Source organism: Lepisma saccharinum, chromosome 23 (genome assembly GCF_977018435.1).
Source record: "Lepisma saccharinum chromosome 23, izLepSacc3.1, whole genome shotgun sequence".
In the NCBI taxonomy this organism is placed as follows: domain Eukaryota; kingdom Metazoa; phylum Arthropoda; class Insecta; order Zygentoma; family Lepismatidae; genus Lepisma; species Lepisma saccharinum.
Window position 1 is genome coordinate 21,261,268 of NC_139251.1, and position 17,517 is coordinate 21,278,784.

General features: G+C 39.0%; 1 protein-coding gene across 2 annotated transcripts in view; it reads left to right on the forward strand.

Annotated features, from left to right (window-relative positions):
• The window catches only part of LOC145977740 (GTPase-activating Rap/Ran-GAP domain-like protein 3), a 742,197-nt gene that overhangs the window by 718,247 nt on the left and 6,433 nt on the right, over positions 1-17,517 (forward strand). For both annotated transcript variants that reach the window (XM_083109991.1, XM_083109992.1), the window contains 4 exons: positions 4,506-4,746; positions 5,683-5,766; positions 10,923-11,041; positions 11,669-11,783. In XM_083109991.1, coding sequence (XP_082966117.1) covers positions 4,506-4,746; positions 5,683-5,766; positions 10,923-11,041; positions 11,669-11,783 — 559 coding nt within the window. The remainder of the gene's footprint in view (positions 1-4,505; positions 4,747-5,682; positions 5,767-10,922; positions 11,042-11,668; positions 11,784-17,517) is intronic.

Sequence of the window (17,517 nt, forward strand, 5' to 3'; positions counted from 1 at the left end):
TCATGTTGAAAGATGAGACGCCGCCTGTGGAACAGGTGCCTTCGCACTGTGGGAAGATGCCGCTCCAGTATGCGTGTATAGGCATGTGCATTCACGATGCCCTCATGGACGTGTAGTGGGCCAACCCCAGATGCCGTCATGCATCCCCATACCATCACTGACGCAGGTTTCTGTACCCGACGTGCATAACATTTTGCTTCATTCTGTTCCTCCTTCCGACAAATGACTGTTTTCCGTATTTTCCCTTACACAACATTGAAAATGGATTCGTCCGTCCACAAAACCCTGTTCCACTGCCGAAATGTCCATCCCCGGTACATTCGTGCCTACCGTAGTCGATTGCCTTTGTTCAACATGGAAAGGAAGGGTTTACGTTTTGCCTTGTACACTCGGTAACCACATCGCTGTAGGTAACGGCGAATGGTTCTGTTTGACACTTTAATGTGAGAGCGTTCTCAAGTCCACAGTCTTAATTCGGCCACAGAAACATGATTGTTGGTCTGAATATAGCGCCTAAATATCCATAGGTCACGCACGCTCAGCAGGCGTTTTCGACCGGGGGCCTTACCTGGCTCTGTAGTACCCGTATTTTGGTGGTGTTTGATGATGCAGTGGACGGTTGAATTGGGTAAGTTCAGTTGGCATCCTATTTCCCGTTCACTGAGTCCACCCCGTTGCAACTCCACCACTCTTCTCCTCAGGGTGTTGTCAATAGGTTTGCCCTGGCCATGGTGATGATGCACTGCGGTTCCTCGGTGCACAGCACGCGCTTATATACGGCGGACTCCCTTATCGTGTCCGTGACGTCATGCTTCCGTCGAATGCGCCACTATCTGGAATTTTCCGTATGGGTCTGGTGCCTGGTCGAAGTTCAATGTCACGCGTATAGTTCTCCGTTTTCGTTCTTTACGTGACCTTGGGTGCAACATGCTGGGATCACGATTCTTGCCTGCACACACACCTCCTCTTACACACATGTGTCACTTCTGCGGGTCACCCATTCCACCACCTATGCCTCTGTGGACTTAATCACGTATTCCTTTCTGGTCGAACTTCATTGTCACCAAGGTTGTACATAGCTGCATTCTAGGGAAGGGGGTGGTATGCACAGTTGTTGAAAGAGAAAAATGGTAATTTAGGGTCATTTTAAGGGGAGATTTGCATTTACCACATTGTTTTTCCTATAGGAGTAACTTGGCAGGGGCAAGGTGACACCCCCCCAAAAAAAATATATCAGATGTATTACAATTTACAAGGTAGGAGTACTTTTGTTAACATTGTGGAACCTGAGGAGCAAAGTAATAAAAAGTAATATTTGTGATTTTTGCAATAATCCTGGATGCTATTGTTATGGGATGGAAAACTTTTGAGTCTGCCTCCCCAAAATTATGTCCCCTTCTATAGTTTTCCCCAAGTTCTTTACTGTCTTAATTTGTTTTCTCAAAACTCTGGGGGGGAGCTCCTCTTTGCATATGCCAGTGCAATCAGTGTATATGAATTTTGTGTTTTAAATGTAAATAGCAAATTGAAACATTTTATTATTATATTTATTTATTACTATAATCCCATAATCAAATAGTAAATACATTGTTTGTATTGCTGAATGTATACAAGCATTAAGTTTTGCATAATAAATATAGTTAGCCAAATTGTTACATGAATATCGTTTGTCAGGCAACCATGCCATTACAACAGCAACAGCATGCAAGTGAGTGTTCACCCAATGTTGCGAAGCAGTGTCATATTCTCCATGTTACCTCGTTTACTGCTGGTAAACCAACTTTTTTCATATACAGTGTGTCCCAAGATAGTGTTTACACTCTTTGAACGTTAATCATGGGAACACAAATTACAACAAATATGAACTTGTTTGCGTGTCACATACCTTAAATTATAGATTTTCATTGGCAGCAATACTTTGTCTACAATCTTACAGCCTTGTAATCAAAGGGTCCAGGGGTCGATACCTGTAGGCTCATAGTGGTTCGGATCCCACTTTAAACTGTAGGTCCAGTCCCGATTAGCCTTATTGTGCATAAAGTGGACTTATAACACCAAATCAACAACAAATCTACAATGTTACAGAACAGATCGACAAATCAACAAATGGCAGATATGGTTTCCACAGGTAGTGTCAATTGCATGTTTCATGTCATCCAGTGACCATGGCTTTTGTGGGGTTCTTCAGTTTCCCAGAGGTAGAAATCTAAGGGTGTTAAATTGGGAGATCTGGGTGGTTATTTGACACTTGCTAAAAAGAAAAATTGCTTTCCTCTGCCACTTTGGATACTAGTGGCGTAGCATGGGCATTTCAGGTAGGAACGCCAAGTCCGAAGGAAGGGTCGGCCCTTTTTTTGCTTAATAATTTACTTATGGAATTAGTCGCCACAGGTATTGTTTATTTGCCTGAAGTCAGCTGGGTTTTCAATAAAACATCATCTATGCATGTTTTAGCTAGAAAATGAGATGCCTCACTATGCCGCAAATGTTTTGAACTCTGGTGTTTTATACCTTTTTGGTATGATGCAAGTCATTAGAAAACCTACCTGAATCACAAGCACCTCTGAACAACAGTAGACGTCATTGTTGTGGGCGATCCAACTACTGATTGGTTTGGTTCATTTTACTTCACTTTTCTACCACTTCTGGTTAATCGCGAATATGAATATGAGTGATGATATTTATGAAGTTGATGAAGGGACACTCATAAAGAACACCCGTGCTAATGCCGATATTCGAACCAGGGACCTCTGTCATCTTGGCACGCTGTGCAAAACACACTGACACGGAGGTGGGTGGATGATCCAACTATCGTACACTCTACTGACATAACAGAGCCAATTAGTAATTCAGACCACTGTTTATTGCATCTTGGAATGGTGATAAACATTTTAAAATAATTGTGTCCACAGACCATTCGATGTTAAGAGTTTTCAAATTAATGCTAAACATTTCCATTGACACAATATTAAGCAGTTAGATACTAACGAAAATAATAATAATCATAATAAAAGAATAGTTTTGCAGGTTAAGTGGTAGAGCAGGCACAGGCTGAACTTCTACCACGAGGACTTCACCAACTTATTTGACAAAAACTGTGTTGATCTTTTAGTTTTTAATACACATCGCTGTTCGTGCGATAAATTATACAATGCAATGCTCATTAAGAAATGGTATATTTGAGTTTGGTAAAGTTATGTCAGTCAATTTTGCGTATTGTAGCATCACATAGTACGAGTGGCACAAGCGCGAAGAACCCGGTAGGAATTCTACCGCTGTCGTCAGAAGGCAGGAAGGGTCACATGAACCAATCACGTAGCCCTCTGCTCCATACGCTGGTGTACGAGAGAGCATTTGCACGCGTGCTGTAGAGATCCATGCCTGTCCAAGCTTTCCCTCCAAAAAGACAGCAAGGAATATAGAGTTCTTTACGCCAGCGTACGGCCAGGAAAGGCATTGAAAAAGATGCTAGAATGAGAGAGTTGTTAGTGGAGCGTTGAAGCAGATCGCGAAAAATAGCTATTATATTGCCATGAAGGTCAAACATATATGAAATGAGTCAAAATTTACTTTATATTTACAGCATTTACGTATTTTTGAAATTTTAAATCAGAGAACGCCGGGCGTATGGGCGTACTATAACACTACACCACTGTTGGGTACACAAATGCCTTCACACACTCAATGTAGATATTGCAGCTTCAAATACAAGAAGTCCAGTCAAGTTATCTTTAATAGTTTCTCTGTTATTAACATTCAAAGAGTATAAACACTATTTTCGGACACACTGTATTTTTATACATTTGTCTAATATATGGTAATTGCTCAGTATACATTATGCAAACTATTAAAACAAGCTTCCAAACCAGAGTTTAAGTAAATTGTTTAGACTTGATTTATGAAGACTTAATGACTGGTTTATGTACACCAATGATCATTCTCCATTGCATCCTTCTGATGACTGGGTTTCTTCCCAGATTCTACATGGGGAGGGTGAAAGAACCAAATAGTCGCTATTTAAAACCACACGGAGGCTTGAACCACTGCAGAGTTGGCAGTAGAAAACTACTTATTGCTTCCTGTTTTCTGTGCCACACTTGGCAGAGGCAGTGTTGGTACATGAAAGGAAATTTTCCTTGGTGCAGGAAAATCTAGGTTCAATTTCAGGTAAATGTGAGATTTTATAAAAAATAAATAAACTACCAGAAAATTTGTAGTTGTGGGACTTGTATGCCTTCATTGGTGTTTATTTCTATTGCGTGTAATTAAACTAGATTGGGTGTATATACAGCAAATAAGAATTGTTGCTGTAAACCAGGTCAAATTTTCAGAATACACCACTGATGCGAAGAACAAAATTGGACCAAACACCATGTAGGTTGCATTGAATGTTGCTTTTAAACATTTCTGAAACATTGAAATAAAAGTGTTATGTAGGGTAGGCATGTTTATATAAGGCATCAAGTATAAGCCCACTAATTGTTACATTCGTGAAATCTTTTTAGGAAATCCAAGTTGCCGAACCACCTGCACTCATCACCCTTGTGGACTCCTCCTTAGCAGCTTCGGCTGGAGGCATTGCGGACAACCACATCTGCGTTGGCTATCGCCATCAATTTGACTTGGTCAACGAGAGGACGGGAGAAGTTAGCAGGCTACATGCAGTGGAGGGGAGCCGGGCACACCTCGTGGCTGCAGTTGATCTGTATGAAGACGAAGAGCCAGAACTTCTCCTCTGCTACAACCGTGAGTTAATTTCTCAATTACTTACAATTGAGAAATTTCACTAACTACTCTTGAATCATCACGATATTAATTGTATTTCTTCAAATTCAAGATACCGTTGAACCTTAAACGTTGCTTAAGATTTTGAGAAAGAAATTGATTCCAATTTAAGGCTCAGTGATGAACATGCCAGTAATACTGGCACTTAATTAGAATTTGTAGTATTACATTTACATTGTTGTTACATTTTCCGTTAACAATATAACCTAAGAAATCTTAGTTAAGGGTGATTTTTATCAATACCGATATTTCGGTAAAACATCGAGGAAAAAAGTTGATTATTGAAATAGGCAAATACTGTAGTCCATTCTATATTAACACTAATACCGTGGTATATTTATACATATAGTTTTCTCCAGAGTAAAAAATTAGCAACCAGAGCAAAGTGGATGCAAAAAACCTTCAAATATCACCAATCTTACAATTATTTTGTAGTTCAGGTTTCAAAACTTTGATGACTTAACTCATATAAGGTATTTATTGATACACACACAAAAAAAACGGTGATACTCTTAAAATTTGTGATTGAGAAACTGAATGCATACCCACACAAAACACTTAATAATTTTGGTGCATGCTAAACCACCATCAGTGCTTTTGCAATTTCTCTGATAGTGTGGTACATAACAACTGTATTTAAAACATGGTTAGGTTCCTTACATAGGAATTATTTTTACTAAGAGAAGTGTTTGTTGTGCAACAACATCCATATTGAATTTCATAGTTATCCATAACTATAAAAATCATTCATATCTGAGTTTCCAATAGATTATCCAAAAACTTAAGATACAAATCTCTTCACATGGACACAAAATAGTTTATTTCTCTGAAATTTTATAGTACAACAGGAAAATGTCATAAATTTTAGCTGAGTTAGAATTTTCAAATGTTTTTCAGATACGTGCCATTTTCAAAAACTGACTGAAGAAAGTCCCAGCAATGATTTTGACTTTCATTGGAACTCAGTGCCCTCGGCTATTGGTAAGATATTATTTATTCATTTTCTTAAACTATTGGGTTGGTGCATAAGTTCGAAGCATTTGTTATATGTTGATATGGCAACACTGTAGTGTTAGGAGTTTGTTTATCATTTAACGTTCATCAATTGGAGCGGCATTGTTGTGCTTGGGAATATACATTGAATTTTGCAGATGTGAAGGAAGACTGTTATTTCTGGGTTTGAAGAACAAGAAGTGTCAAGTGGGTAAAAAATGAACACTTCCAACATATTCTTCTGTCTCATATTAACATAGGAGCGGAGGCAGCTCAGAACATTGTGCTGTGTAGGGGCTGAATGAATGCCAATGGATAAAGCAGGGCAAGAAAATGGTTTTGCCATTTCAAGGAGGGCAATTTTGACTTGAGTGATTCTCCACATTCAGGGAGACCACCGGGCTTTATAGAAGACTGTTTAAACGCTTTAATCCACATCAGTTGACCAAAGAATTTGCAAATGTGATGAACTGTGACCATTCAACCATTGGATTCCATGGGTAAGCTTCAGGATACCACAATCTTTACGTGAAAACAACACAAATCATTAATTAGGCTAGGAAGACTGCATAAAGTTCTGCTGCAACACGATGGTACACACTCACGCTCTGCTAACATGACAATAGCTTCTATCCAGGAGCTTGGTTGGGAGGTTATTCCACATCCTCCTTACTGTCCTGATCTTGCACCCTCGGATTTCCACATTTTCAGCTCTCAATCCACCAATCTTGAAGGAAACTTCTGTGGGAACGAAAATGATCTTCAACCTTGACGTCTTTAACCCCAAATCAGCTGAGTTCCTCAGGCAGGCATGGAACTGAGAAACTGACCAACCGTTGATTGACAGTCATAGACAATGAAAGAAAATACGAGGTGTGGCTAGAAAAAAACTGGATTGATGTTGCTGTCGACAAACAGCAAGTGCCTCAAGGTCAGGGGGTGCATGAGACTATAACGTGATATACTGCCTATAGACTGTGTGATTTCCCAGAGTGTGCGGCAATCAGTTCCGCTGTAGCTTGTAGATGAAGTGAACCGCACATCTGTGTTCTGTCGGAAAAATGTTAAGTGCATATTAATTTGATGTATCTTATGAAACTCGAAAAATCCACCACAGAAACTTATGGTTTGTTGAAGGAAGTATACGGAGATGAATGTTTATCACACACGCAAGTGTTTGAGTGGTTTCAAAGGTTTAAAGAGGGACGGGAAGTGATCGTGGACGACTTGCGTCCTGGACGGCCTTGCACATCAGAAACGGAATCAAACATTGCAAATGTTGGTGAATTGATTCGAAAAGATCGTCGCTTGAGTATTCGAGCTATTGCAAAACAACCAATATTATTACATTACGGTGCCGACGACCCTTCGTGAGCGACTAAGAAGACGACGGCCTGATTTGTGGAAAATCAAGTCATGGAGCCTTCATCAGGACAATGCTCCTGTCCACACGACATTGTCAGTCAAAGCTTTTTTGGCCAAGCATGGGATGCCAGTGTTAGAACATCCACCCTATTCACCGGATCTTGCACCATGTGACTTTTTTTTTTATTCCCAAAGGTCAAATCAGCACTAAAAGGAACCCGCTTTATGACCGTAGAATCTGTGAAAACCAAAGCGATGGAAGTCATGAACATGGTTTCAGAAAATGTTTTCCAGCAATGGAAGATTCGTATGGAGCATTGTATCGATAGTTCAGGGAAGTACTTTGAAGAGGATAATGTTTGTATTGTACAAAATAACCAATAAAAGATTTTGTAGCAACAGTCCGGTTTTTTCTCGCCACACCTCGTATGTTACTGATTAATTTCTGTCTTTTTTCATCTCGGATGAGTATCAAATATAAACCTTTTGCCACAGTGAAAAAATGCTACGAACTTATGCATCAACCCAATATTAAACCATAGTAGTTCAAATGTCACCTTTTTCATTGATTTTTTTATTGGTGTGCAATAATTAAGAAATACTGATATTAATAGTGATCATTGCATGAAATCCATGGATTTGTAATTTTCAGAAACCAGTTTAAGTACTAGGTTGTATCAAAAAGTAAGGTGAATTTGTCTGTAAAACCCAGAGTTTCTGTGTAGCTAATAAAATTTTTGGTATCTGTCAGATACCAAGGTGATGCAAGTCTGATGGCAATTACAGTCTTCGACGTCAACCCGTCTGGTACCTAAAGCAATTCAAAGATGGCGCAACGACTTGAATTTTCGATTTATTGAAAAACGTGCATAGAATAAAATATGAAACTGTAGTATGTTTGACACATGGTATCACACAAAAATTCGACATAGGAACCACTGCCTTCGTGGGCATATAGTGTGATTTGGGTCAGGGAAATGCCCATTCGGTGGTGTTTTTGATCCTCACTAAAATTTTGGGCACTCAGCATGCACACACTTTCCTGAAGCCAAGTTTGTCATGGACGATACTCCTCACTGAACCATATGAGATGTTCAATGCATCAACAATGTCATGCAACCTGACTCTTCTGTCTTCATGAATCATAGCATCCACGTCTCACACATTGCTGTCAGTAACGGACATTGCTGGTCTGCCACTTCTGTCACACTACTCCTACCACTTGCAAATGAGATAAACCACACATACACTTGTTTCTGCGACATAACACTCTCTCCATAGACCTCCAATTATTCTCTATGAATTTCAGATGGTTTCTTTCCCTTGACCCATAAAAAACCAATAACACTGTGCACCTCCTCCTTGGAGTAATGTTCAAGTCGTTGCACCATCTTTGAATTGCTCTAGGTACCAGACGGGTTGATGTAGAAGACTGTAATTGCCGTCAGACTTGCATCACCTTGGTATCTCACACATACAAAAAAATTCATTAGCTACACAAAAAACTCTGGGTTTTACAGACAAATTCACCTTACTTTTACTACTTTTTGATACAACCTAGTAGATGCTTTTTATACACTAATTTTATATTGTAAGGTTTTAGATTGAAAAATAATGTCAATTCCTCTAACTGATTTCTGTATAGGAAGCAGAATCTTTGGATTGAGGAAAGTAGCTCATGTAATTGGTAAACTTGAAAAAAATTATGTATACATATTTCATTATTATTTGAACAATATGTTCCATTTACAATGGTAATGCATGATTTGTTTAAGGCCTGAATTTCAGATGTATTGTACATTTATATCCACTACACAACAACTCTTTTTTTCTTTTGAGCATTTTCTTCCTCTTGGCCTTTTATTACAAATTTATGCATGTGTTAGGTGGGAATTTTTTTCTTTCTGAGCTGTTCTACAGCTGAGTTAGAATAGAGAGATATAGCAAATACATATTTCATTTTTATGTATATGTAATATCCATTTTTAAGAAATAATTTCCTTCAATGATTCTTTGTACTAGGTGAAAGCTCAAAGTTGGATATAGTTCTGCATGAAAATCAGCACAGCACATGTTTTAATAGGATTCACACATTGAAACTTGATTCGAAACATCTTACTTGATTATCTCTAAAACTACCTGTGTATCTGTTTACTTCTAGGCTGCAATTTTATTCATTCCTAAAGGAAAGAGAGGGGCCAAGAATCCTAAGAAAAGGGTCCAATGTATTGAATACAATTGATTTTTTTTCTTCCTCCTATCTATTTCTTAACTTTTTTTAACCATAAGGGTCAGTGAAATGAAAACTGGTCACCATAGAACTCAGAGATCCGTAAAAGTTGGTAATACTGTTGTTTATGAATGATACTACAATCTGTGGGGAAGGAGGGAAGATCGTTGATATCTTGCACGTACACACTCTCTGTTTGTTTATTGTGCAGGAAGTGGGATTAGTGATACGTGTATTCATTGTCCAACATCAGAATGAAAAGCAGACAGGTGATTTTCGTTTTTTGACTGCTGGAGGATGAGAAATTCATAGTCTCATGTATGTTGTGTACAGTGAACACTGTAAGTCATGTTCGCATGTACTGGAGTGGCATAAGAAATTCTGAGATGGATGCATGTCACTGCAAGATGATTCCTTTCAAGGTAACGCCCACCCCCACACTTCCATTCTGGTTAGAGATGCGCTTCAGGGATTTGGCCTGGAAACACTTCAATATCCTCCCTACACCCCAGATATGTCCCTGTGCGATCTTCACTGAGATGTGACTGGGTAAAGTTGTGGGCCCATCAGAGGCCAACAAGCTTCTACAAGAATGGAATTGGCTGTCTTGTCTGTCTCGCAGTAGGGTAAATGTATTATGGAGATTACTTTTGAGGATATACATTTTCAATGAAGCTTTTTGGTGGCTCATCAATTTGCATTTAACAGCCTCTTATACTTAATAACAGTTCCTCATTTTATTTAAACTATGCTCATTGGATTTATTACCAAAAAATACACACACAGGCCTGGTACAATCAAGTAGCAGGTTTTGATTAAAGTGGTAAAAAAACTCAATTATAAGTTACATACTATGTACATGCTGTATTAATTTTTATGCACAACTGTTTCCCACTTTGAACTTCAGCTAATATGGAGATACATAGCTACAGAAGAGTGGTCTCCCCAAGTTTCTATGAAAAGTGCCAAAGAACCAAAATGAGAAAACGGTACTGAACATTTTGGCACCCTATGAAAGTGTTGTTACCATATTAAATTAATATCATTGTAAGTTTGCAGTTTGTATGGCTGAAATGTTTCTTGGTCGCTTTGCCCACAATTCTACAATTTCTGTAAGATAAATTAACATTTTGGTAATATATTTTTGACTGCATTGGTTATGTATTTATATTCTTTTAAATGTAACAATATCAAATTCCAGTAAGCCAACCTCTGTGGTGGAGTGGGTAGCAATGATGCCAGGGGTCTGGGGTTTGAATCCCAGCCTGAGCATGGGTATTATCCAAAAATGGCAGAAAAGCGAAAAAAAATAACTAATTAAATCATATTCAAGTGCCACTACTTGCGTCCAAAGTTCATAAGCCAAAAGAATAGTGATGATTATGTGCAGTGTAATACATGTGATGACAGTTGTTCTTTCATTCTCTTGCTTAAACATAAAGGTAGATATATTTAGATAATTAGATTTTGTATAGATAATATATAGATAATTAGATTTTGTATCATTGGAGAAATATTTTTAATTTAATATTTTTTTCTTGATTTGCAGTGTGTGCCTTCCCATACATTCTTGCCTTCACACCAGACTCAATGGAAATCCGGCTTATCATAAATGGGAACTTGGTCCAAACAATGGTTATGCCAAAACTTAAGCTCATTACTTCTAAGGTAAATATACTGTAATATGAATTCGTACATTGAACAGGCTTACTTAATTTTTCTTTGCTCTCTGAGATAGTCACTGACAGGATGTGCGCAGCTTACTCTGACTGGTGTGATGATTTTATTATTGAAAAATAACAACATGCTTGGATTAATGTATTTAGTTCAGCTTGTTATTTTGTATTTTCGGTAAGATTACACTTATACACACATGACTGATTTATAAAAAATATTTTTGAATGGTAGTGAAAAATTAATGTTACATGACACTTCAAATATGTCGGCTGCCACTACTACCACTGCCACCAAAACTAGAGCAGCAGATTGCTTTTTGCAATAGATATTTAATTTACATATATTCACTTAACATTGTTTATTATTATTACTGTTGAGATAAATATTGTGGGTGCAAGGTTGTGACACCCTTTGTGCTGCGTATGCGTCTGCTATTCCAATAGGTAATATATTTTAAAGTATTGTAAATTAAGGTCTTTTTGTTGAAAAGCCTCTCTTTTTTATGCTGAAGAAATTTAAAAATTCATTTTTCAAAAAAGTATTGTACTATTTTTATTTTGGTTATAATTTCAAGTACTGTGCAGGCTTGTGTGATGCATAAAAGCATGTTTCTTACAGAATGACATCTTCTTTGCCACTACTGCACCTGAGTTCTTCCAAACCAAACAGGAACGTCTCCACGTAGACAAGATAGAAAAAGATAGTAGTGTATCACCACCTTCTTCCCCACACAGTAAGTTTTATATATTAATATTTGTGTATCATGAGCATTGACCAGTCAGTTGACCCCCCCTCCCCATCCTCTTGAAATTGGCAACATTCATTTCAAATTAGAAGAGTACAAATATTATTAATACAGTCCACAACAGAAATGAAGTTCAGTCAATTAGTTTTCCGACAGAATAATAGGATGTCTACCAGTCTGGGAAATTTACTTTTTATCATCACTTGAAGTGGAAAATGTTAGCTGGGGCAATGTTTGCTTAAGCCTTAGGCATAGGGCCTAACTTTCAGGAAGGCAGAATCAAAAAGTTTTCATCTCATAAAAATAATGTCGAGGATTATTTGCGAAATCACAAATATTACACTTTATTACTTCGTTTCTCAGGTTCAAGGTGATGAACAAAAGTACTTGTAATTTGAATTAACTCAAAAATTTAGGGGTCAATCCCCCCTCCCCCACTTTGAGTGGTGTTACACCTGCTATGCTGTAACATGGTGACAATGAGACAGCTGGAGGGATGCTTTGTAAAAATTCTGCTAGCTTTGGGGGATAACATTCTCCTGGATACCCCATCACTTCAAGCACTGCTTTTTATGGAAACATGTTTGTAGTATGAGAACTCTTACAATATAGAATGCTTGTGTGTCACTCATCCAATGAGAAATATCTGAAAGAAGTTAAATTTCTTTCATCTGGAGCTTGTGGTTTCTAGACTCCACATGAATGCAACGTGCACATTTCTGCAGTCACATAACATGACGTTGGCTCTGAAAGGAAGTATAGAAGGTTGAAGGAAGAGAGATTAAGCATAGAGCAGTAGAGTATTCTCCCACGTTATCTGGTTTACTGCCAGTAATTCAATTTTTTTTCATGCTTATAGAAATTGCCGAGAAATTTGAAGTTGTCAGACTTCTGTTTTTGTTATACTTGTATACCTCTATTCGTATTTTATTTATATTATATCTAATTAATATACCTAGTCATATCATAATTTCTGTTACAAAGTTAATAATGAAATACAGGCACAGTGAGGAAGCTAATGTATTAATATTTGGATGTTACAAAGGTACAGGTCTTGATGGCCACCTCTGGCCTTCACACAGGCCCGAAGTCTCAGAGGCCAGTCATCGATCGCAGCACGCACGGTCTCGAGGGGAAAGACCGCCACTGCCTTCACAAGAGAATGCTTGAGACTCGCAAGGTTTCGATGCCTCTTCTTACAGACCATGCCCTCCAAAACGGACCACAACCTGTAGTCCAATGGGCTGAGGTCGGGGCTGCTGGAGGACCAATCAGCCAGAAATGGAAATTGGGCACATTCCTCTGAAGCCACTCCTGTGGTCTTTGCCTTGTGGGCCGGTGCAGAGTCCTGCTGGAAGCTCCACGGCTCATTGTTGAACATGGTGTGGGTGAACGATTTCACAAGTGGCTCCAACACTGTCGCTTCATATACTTTTGCAGATGATTTCACACCATGTTCACAGAAGTGGAGGTCAGTTGTGCCATCGTACGAAACCCCCCCACCAAACCATCACTGAGGTGGGATCCATGGCATGTTTTCACAAGCTTCCCGGGATGTCGAGGCATAAACACGGTCATTTGACGATTGTAAGACACTTCAATCGTGAAGATTTTTTCATCCGTGAAAAGGATCCTCCTGTGGCCACCATTTGCGTAATGCTGAAGGAGTATTTTTGTTTTCTGCTCCCTCTGTACCTTAAACTGTGGAGTGAGGAAGTGACCAGTACTTCGCCGATAAGCGCGGAGTCCTAGATCACTTCGGAGCACACACGACATCGATATTTTCAAAATGTTCAGCTCTCGAGCCAGGACTGCTTGTTTCCTGACAGGATTTCGTCGAATCTGCGCCACTACTGCTATCACGAGCTTCTAGCTCCTCACACTGCGAGGTCTACCTTTCCTGGGGCGGTCCTCAATTGTCCCTGTGTCACAGTATCCGTTGATGGTCTGATGCACGAACATCCTGCTGATATTTGCTAACTTTGTGCAGTGCGATTACTGCCACACTGTTCCTGTATACACCCCACTCTATTCGACTCACAGTGAAATTCACCTTTCCGCTACCACAGCCAAACACACAATGATACTGGTTGTTGTTTGATCGAACATTGCGGGGTTACCTTACCAACCAGTGTTGCCATCCCTGTCTAAACTTTATAACAAAATTTATGATATGACTAGGTATAATAAATATATACAATAAATAAGAATTGTTGCTAAGAATTGTTGCCTTAAAACAAGTCAAATTTTCAGAATATGCTATTGCCATAGAGAGTACACATGCACTTGTCTTGACACTCACCATGTGTGTATCAAATAAGAGTTCTTACCTTCCTCTGGCTACAAAGGCCAAGGTTGAGAACAGGAAATTTTGTGACTTAGTGCTGGCAAGGCTAGGGTCTTGACCGTGAATATTCTAAGAAGTGCAATCTTGAAAAGTGTCTGGCCTCTAAAGGCTGAGTCGTTGTCTTGTAATCAAGAGGTCCCTGGTTTGATACCTGGTGGAGGTACATTCGGATCTCACTTTAAACTATAGGTCCAGTCCTGATTAGCCTATATGTGCATAAAGTGGACTTAAAACCACAAATCAAACAATCAAATCTAAAGGCCGAGTGACTGTGAACCTTCATCTTGAGGCCCTGTGAGGTATTTTCCTAAATATATGGCACAAATTAAAATATAACTGTACCTCATAATACACGAGCTGTAACAAAATTTCAAAGCAGTTAAAGACTTCTGTACCTAAAATTATTCAATTCCGCAATGGCAATAACAAAGATCTCTGTCCACAACAGGCGCTGTTTGACTGTCATACCATGGCTTGTACTAAATATGAACTCTGCAATTATTTTTAATTATTTTTAACTGGATTTCTATTACTTCAGAATTATTATTCTTAATTTCCAATTGGTTTGGTCATTTTAATTTTTATTTGTATAACAATGAGATTAAGAAGACGTGAGTTCCACGAAACTTACTTGTAAATGTGGCCTCTGCCACCGAAATTAATCAAACGTTTACAAGTAAGTTTGACGCAAATAATTTAGTAACCCACTTACGTCTTCTTATTATCAACCACATTTTTTATTCCCCCTAACATGAATGAGATTAAATTTTCTACAAAGAAAGAAGTCAAATTTAAAATTTGTTTTGGACAACTATACTTCAGTTTGATATGCCAGTAGTGCAAGCAGGAATTTTATTTTAAATATACGAGGGAAAGGACCACATTTTTATTTTACTTTGCATTTTGGGTAATTGCAAAGATGAGGATGAGTGATGATCAGGGTTGTGTAATTTTGCATAAAAAAATGTTTTCTACATGACATGTAAAATATGTATAAAATGTAAAGTACGTAAAAAATTAGAATCAAACATAAAATGGGCCTCCCTGATGGTGCAGTGGTAGTGTCGCTGCCTTGTAATCAAGAGGTCCTGGGTTTGATTCCCGGTAGAGGCACATAGTGGTTCGGATCCCCAGGCCCGTAGCCAGAATTGATCTCCAGGGGTGGCTCACGGGTTATCAGGGGGACTTTGTAAATCAAGTCAATTTTTCAAAAGTTTAACAGTGTTAAATGAAGGTAAATTTTGTGTGTGGTGGGGAGGGGGTCATTTAGTTACATAAAGTTTAGAAATGTCACACAAATACTACATTTTTCTATATCTATTAAAATATCACTTGAAGTGTTAATTGGCTGCTACTGAAATCATCCCTTACTACACACTCCATACTACGTTTCATGATACAGATATTTATATTACACAAGAAAAGATGGACAATATTCAATCATAGTGCCTAGCATACATTCCACTCCCCGACCGAAACAATAAAACTCCCCTTCGTTCCCAAAACTTGGGATCTGTTAACCTTTGATGCAGATGCAGAGGGAATTTGCATAATGACATGAAAGTTGCAGATTTCTGTATAAATGGGAGATCGCAACAGGGGCAACGAAGGTACAGATAGAAACTTTCTGAAGTCTAGAGAGGAGAATCTCCTAAATACTTGCCGCTACTTAAGACTTCTTATAAATAAGACGAATGTGTAGCTGCTGTTCATGCACTCTGAATTTATCTTTCACCAAAGTTGTGAGCAAAATAATTTCTGCTGTCTCCATTTTCACTTTTCACTGCAAACAAATTACACAAAATAGTTTTACCTAATGTTAAGGGAGGGGGCTGACCTCAGTGCCAGGGGGGCTGACGGTAGTTCCAGGGGGGCTGAGTCCCCCCTGGTCCCTGCCTATGTAAGTGTGTTTAAAACTAAATTCACAGTTGATGCCTATGAGGTGGTATCTGGAAAATTCTCCAATTCAAGTATAAGATAACCTGACAGAATTGTGATTTGTTTACTTAAGTTTGGTTTTTAAGTCCACTTTATGCACAGAAAGGCTAATAGGAACTGGAGCTACAGTTTAAAGTGAGAGCTGAACCACTATGTGCCTTCACCATTTGAGGCATCCACCATCGAACCTGGGGCCCCTTGATTACAAAGCAATGGCGCAACGACAGAATTGTGACAATTCAGGACTAAATTTCTGTTTCACGTTCTTTCTACTTCTGGCTAACTGCAGTGACAATAAACAATAATGATTAGTGATTACCAGGTGTGCCGGTTAATAATTCTTAATTTTGTCGCTGGGTGGCACTGAAAGCAAGGGTTGGTGCACAGTCTCAACTCTTATGGGAAACATGTTGACCTTCAAACCAAATAAGGAGCATTAATTCAAAAGAAAAATGCGAGTGAAAGCCATCGTATCCTTGTGGAAACGTACGGTGACAATGTCCTAACACAAGACGCACGTGTGCGTTGCTTTTGACGATTCAAAAGTGGTGATTTCGACTTGGAAGACAAAGATCGCCCAGACCAGCCGAAAAAATTCCAAGATTCCGAATTGCAAGCACTGTTGGACGAAGACGATACGCAAACGCAACAACAACTGGCAGAGAAGTTAAATGTTGGTCGCCAAACCATATCTGATCGTCTTCATGCCATGGGAAAGATCCAGACGACAGGAAAATAGGTTCCACATCATCTGAACGGCAGACAAATGGAAAAGCGAAAAACTGTGTGTGATGTGTTGCTTTCTCGGCATGAAAGAAAGTCTTTCTTGCATTGGATAGTGACTGGGGATGAGAAATGGATCTACTTCGAGAACCCAAAATGCAAAAAGTCATGGGTTGACCCAGGACAACCTTCAACATCGACCGCAAAACCGAATCGTTTCGGAAGGAAGACAGTGCTGTTCATTTGGTGGGATCAGAAGGGTGTGGTGTACCATGAGCTTCTGAAACCAGGTGAAACGGTGAATGCCTTTCGCTACTGTCAACAATTCATCAATTTGAACCATGCATTGATCGAAAAGTGCCCAGATTGGGCAACAAGACACGGAAAAGTGATTTTGCAGCACGGCAACGCCTCATCACACACAGCGAAAGGCATCAGACACACCATTTCTGCACTTGGCTGGGAATTCTTGCCCCACCTGCCATACTCACCAGACTTAGCCCCTTCGGACTACCACTTGTTTTCATCGATGTCTCACTCACTTTCCCAGCAACACTTCAATAATTACGAAGATGTCAAACAATGGCTTGCTGACTGGATCACCTCAAAATGTGAACGATTTTTCTGGGAGGGAATCCACAATTTGACGGACAGATGGGCACAATGTATAGCTAGCGATGGCACATACTTTGAATAAAGCATTTGTTACCTTTC